Source organism: Silene latifolia, chromosome 3 (genome assembly GCF_048544455.1).
Source record: "Silene latifolia isolate original U9 population chromosome 3, ASM4854445v1, whole genome shotgun sequence".
Classification (NCBI taxonomy): Eukaryota; Viridiplantae; Streptophyta; class Magnoliopsida; order Caryophyllales; family Caryophyllaceae; genus Silene; species Silene latifolia.
The window spans coordinates 114,785,505-114,791,111 of record NC_133528.1 but is presented as its reverse complement, the minus strand read 5'-3'; the positions used below and the strand labels follow the sequence as shown (position 1 = coordinate 114,791,111).

Sequence of the window (5,607 nt, the reverse complement as noted above, 5' to 3'; positions counted from 1 at the left end):
GGTGCGTGAAGTGTGGTCATTTTTTGCATTTTGTATTCTTGTTACAACTACGTGCATAATGCCAAAAAAATCCTTGTTTCGAACAACTCTGATGTATCTTTACTTTCTGTTTGATTTCGCGATAAGTCCAATTTTTACATTATTTTCGATTTGCTGAAAATCAAGATTCGTTATACACTTCTCTCTGTTTGTTCATGGCCTTCTACTAAACACTCGAAAGTAGAATGTCTGAAATAATACTCAGAAGTCAGAAACTCGGAACTGATGATATGCTATATACAAGACCTTAACATAATCCATTGATGTGAACAATCAAGCTATAGTACGAGAATGAATTAGTACAAACAGGTTTTAAGTTTTAAATAGGTCTAACTTAGAAGTCACACCTTATATTAAATAGAATTCAAGGATAGCTTGTTCATGACAAAAGAATAACTCGGTAAATCTGATACGATGAGTCAAATTGATACAAGCATCAAATTAGTGACAAGTATTGATTAGATTGATTGTGTAAAGAACATGGGAGGGGACTGCGATTCGCTCAAAGAAAAAAAAGGATAAAAGAGTGGGAGTTTATGCCCTACTCAATCGTTGGACAAGGAGCCAAGTTAGCCAACAACGAGTTTATTAAGGAGTATTTTGGTTCACATGACTTTTTGGTAAACTTGCCAAACGGGTCATACGGCTCATATTCGAGTTAATTTAGGCCCGATCAATTGGGGTTTGCAAGAAGTCGGGCCTAGTTCTATCATCTCGGTCTCAGACGTTTTCGGGTGTATTAAAATCAAATTATTTATGAATAATGGTCGGTACCACGTTACTAACAATAATTATTCATATCGAGTTAGATATGACCAGGCCCATTTGTAATGCGGGCTAAATTTGGGTCCTGTGATTTAGGGGTGGGACGGGTACGAGTCAAGTTATTTGGGGGCGTAGACTGTAGAGGTTTATCAAGTTACTTTTTACCCTCAATGATGTATTTAATATCTGTTATTGATTAATTTAATCTCAGGTTATTTGGGGTAGAGAGATATCCGTCTTAAGATTAAGACGGGTCAAATATCATACCACGTGGATATATATATATATATATATATGACAAATGTTTTACTTTTCCATATGCATTTTGATTTTATTGGACCTTTACTCCTAATTAGTCGTTTTGATAATGACAGTAATGATTTGTATGTGAACTTAATATTATAAACATATGCGTGTAATTGTGTGCTCAAGTCTTAGTATAGAAAGGAACAATTACGCAAGCTTGAAGTTTGGCCTAAGGAGGTATAACTTAGGGGTGCTAATGAGACGAGACAGCTCGCGAGCTATTCGAGATCGGCTGGGTCAAAGCTCGGCTCGTTTGACCTCGGCTCGAGCTCTGGCTCGGCTCGGATACTTTTTGAGTCAAGCCGAGCAAGGCCTGGCTCGGCTCGAAAAGCTCGCGAGCGGCTCGATTTTTAAAATATAGTAAAATATATTTATATATTCTAAAAAAAAGTCCTAATTAATTAATGTTTACCCAAAACTCCACTACCCTAGTCCATTACCCGATTACCCAATAATCCACAAAGCAGTAAAAAAAACCTAAACTACCGTCTTTGCCTCATGCCGTTCTAACTTCTAAATTCTACGGAGTAATTGTTTACAATTTTATCATCTTCTTCCTCGCCGTCGCTCACCGTCACGCAGTCAAGACTCAGGCCTTCACCTTCAAGCCAGGTACTCTATTTACTTATGGTTAATCACTTCATTCTTTTATGTCTTTTGATTAAATTCTGGGATTATGGGTCGTCCTTTTACACAAATTGGGTCATCGCCGACTGTTTTTAATCGTCGCCGCTGTTTTTAATCATCGCCAACTCCATTAATTGATCATCCACCATTGGCTTTTTTACCGAGTAGATGATTTCTCAGAACGTCTAATGACAACTCAAATCATAAAACTATGAAAGGAGTTCATAAGCCCCTGTTTTTATTCATGTTTAGTAATCGTCTTAATTTTCAATCCCTTGAAATCGTTTTTAGTAATCGTCTTAATTTTCAATCCCTTGAACGGAATTCATAAGCCCCTGTGATTCATCTAGTAGATAATTTGTTACTTGTGGTTTTATTGTTGGAAAAGTAGCCGGTATAAATGCCGCGCTGGCATGGACTTCCTGTAATACCAGACGCTCCATTATCGCTGCTAGGCTGGCTGATAAGGGATTCCTCCCGATTCAAAACTCCTATCCAAATTGAACTCTCCTTAGCAGTCATTTTGTCTTGTAAGTATTTCGACTGTCTCACCAACCTCCTTATCTTTGCAATATCAGGTGACATGTTCTTTATTACAGCTGTCAAAACCCCAACTTTCCACATCTTTTTTAGGTAATGTGGTTTCTTATCTTTGCAATATCAAGTCATGTGCTAATTAGTGAGAATTTGATATCTTTTTTCTCGAGAGGATATTTCCTTTGTGGGGGATCACAATGTTGCATTAACGATGAAAAAGGCAACCCCAATGTAGCATCATGTAAATCCTGTAGAGTACTTTGACCATTCCCTTTATTAGCTCCCTCTATCATTGTTGCACACTCGACTTCATACTTGACTATAGCAGAAGGTCCGTTCTTATCAAATTTTACCTTCTCTTTCCACCAAGCCCTTAGATTATCTGATGAACCGCTAACTGGTTTTCCCTTCTCAGGAACTATCCCATACACAAAACCCCTCGCTTTACAAACCTCCATCAACTTCAACATATACTTCAAAATTCCATCCCGCGCTCTAGACATCTTCTTCCTTCTAGCTTGATTGAATTTGGTCATGCCAATAATGAATAATGATGTATAAGTTCTATAGGAACAGCTGGGTAGGATATCAAATATCTACTCGGTAGCTGTTACTATTTGGTCATCAAAACTTCAAAGGCAAACAAGTAGATGCTAGGAAAGGAAATTGTGGCTGTTATAAGATAGGTTTTCAGGTACAATTTAGTTATGATTGCATTCTTTGTTGCTTTGCAACAATCTAATTGCGGCAGTCGATGGCAAGATTGTGGCTATTTGTTACTTGAGTTGGTCTTACATTACATTAACACGAGACCGCCACAAGTTTAACACGATAATTTGCTCGATCTCCAGAAGCCTATAAGAATCCTAGTTGATTCTCTGTTTATAAGAATTCTCCTTGCTGATTCTCTGATTCTCCGGATTTTTTTTAAATTCTCCTTGCTGTCCTCAATTGAATTTGCATACTGAATACTATTGATTGTTTCATCTTCAGAGAACCAGTGTACTAATTTTATTTTACCCAAGTGTTGTTTCATCTTCAGAGAACTAGTGTACTAACTTATGGTTAAATATGGTCCACTTTTTACCATTTTTCTGTGAACCGAGTTTGATACTTAAATTTCTTAATGTATAGGATAAGAGAGCCGGAGAAACATGGACAACCATGACTGGTAAATTCTCTATTTATTATTTAATTATCTTGCACTTGAATTTCAATGTAAATTATTTAATCACATGGATAATGATCTGTTGTCTACTTATATGTATTGCAAAACCATCAGAGCCTACCTCTCCATTCACTCGTCCTATAGTGGAAGAATATTTTGTGAATGTTGACGATGAGATGGAAATTGAAGAAGAAATGGAGGCACAAGTAACGGAGGAGGATACTCACCCTCATCTTGATTCTACCGAAGATGTGCTTACTGAGGATAGCCCACCTCTCCATCCTTTCAAAAGAGAAAGGAAAGCCAAAGTGTGGAATGATTTTTTAGACCCTACTTTGGTTAAAGGTATATGGAAATCTAAGTGTAAGTATTGTGACAAAGCTTTATCTCACTTAAAATCCGGGGTAACATCTCATTTTAATAGGCACTCAAATAAAAATGCGAAGAAAGCATTGTTTTCTAAGAGGCAAAACCTTATTAATTTTTTACCATCTAATTCGAGTGCAGGTGCATCACAACCTGGTTTAGTTAGTGCTTTACATGATGGCCAACTTGACATGTCAGTGATGAGGGAGGGAATTGCACACTGGATACTTATGCATGAGCATCCTTTTAGAATTGTGGAGGAAGAGGGTTTTAATTTGATGATGAAACGGGGAATGCCGTAATATAAAAGTATGTCTCACCATACCATAAGAAGTGATTCTTTTAAAGTGTATGAGAGTGAAAAAAAGAAGCTAAAATCATTGTTGAAAGGTGTTGAGAAAATTTCGTTGACCACGGATTTATGGAAATCAAAACCTAAAAAGATTGAGTATATGGTCTTAACGGGTCATTTTGTTGATTCTGACTGGAAGCTCCAAAAGAGGGTCTTGAATTTTGTTCATTTACCTCCTCCCCGAGCAGGAAGAGACATAGCCAATTGCATATTCAAATGCCTAAAGGAGTGGGATATAGAGAATAAAGTAAGTATTTTTTCCCTTATAATATTTCGTTTTTCTTATGATTTATTTTCTACTCAGCATGTTTATACTAACTTGAACATAACTTGAACACCTTATATTAATAGCTTATCAAATTTTATTTTATTTTTTAGATTTTCAGTATTTCAGTTGATAATGCTTCAGCAAATGATACTTGCATTCAAGTTCTCAAGGACACTTTCTCTCTCACTAAAAGGTTGCTTTGTGATGATAAGTTGTTCCATGTTCGTTGTGGTGCACATATTCTGAACATTATGGTACAACATGGTCTTAAAGAAGTGTAAACTATTATCTTTAATATTCATGAGAGTGTTGATTATATTAATCAAAGTGATCTACGACTCAAAAAGTTTACTGAACTAGTACAACAATTCAACCTTAAAGAAAGAAGACTGGTTCTTGAATGCAAGACTCGCTGGAATTCAACGTATGAAATGTTAGCTTGTGCAATTAAGTTCAAAAAGGTGTTTGCAAGGCTAGCTCAAGAAGATCGTAATTATACTTATTGTCCTAGTGCTGAAGATTGGGCGAAAATTGAAAAATTGAGCGAGATATTGGAAGTGTTTAATGATACGACCAACATTATATCAGGATCTGAATACCCTACTTCTAATTTGTTTTTGGCTGAAATTTATAGAATAAAAGTGTTGTTGGATACACAGTTAGTCACTTCTGATGAATTTGTTAAGAAATTAGTTAAAAAAATGAAAGAAAGGTTTGATAAGTATTGGGGTCAATGGAATTTGCTTATGGCAATTAAAGCTGTGTTGGATCCGCGATTGAAAATGAAGGTTGTGGAGATTACTTTTCCAAAGATGTTCCCTTTTGATGATGGTAATGTAGCTCGAGATAATGTTAATAAGGTAAGAGAGACCTTGTATGAGCTATATAAAGAATATGTTACCATGTATTCTCCTACGGGGCAGAGTGATGAAACTGAAGGTAGCTCTTCTATGAGTATAAGGAGCAACACTCCAGGATTATCTGAACTTTTACGAGCAGTGAGAAGTGAGGATACAATTGAGTCGAGGAAATCTGAAGTTGATGATTATCTTGACGAGGGGTGTTATGTTCCTCATGAGGATGAGTGTTTTGATGCCTTGGCGTGGTGGAAAGATAAATCCATGAAGTTTCGTATATTATCTCGGCTGGCAGCTGATATCTTAGTTGTTCCCATTACCA

At 36.5% G+C, this 5,607-nt stretch overlaps 1 protein-coding gene across 1 annotated transcript; it reads right to left on the bottom strand.

The window, feature by feature from the left end:
• Positions 1–2,402: 2,402 nt before the first annotated feature.
• Positions 2,403–2,810, bottom strand: LOC141649528 (ETHYLENE INSENSITIVE 3-like 3 protein). The gene has a single exon (XM_074458216.1). It carries the CDS (start codon positions 2,808–2,810, stop codon positions 2,403–2,405), a length of 408 nt encoding a protein of 135 aa, XP_074314317.1.
• Between the last annotated feature and the right edge of the window lie 2,797 nt (positions 2,811–5,607).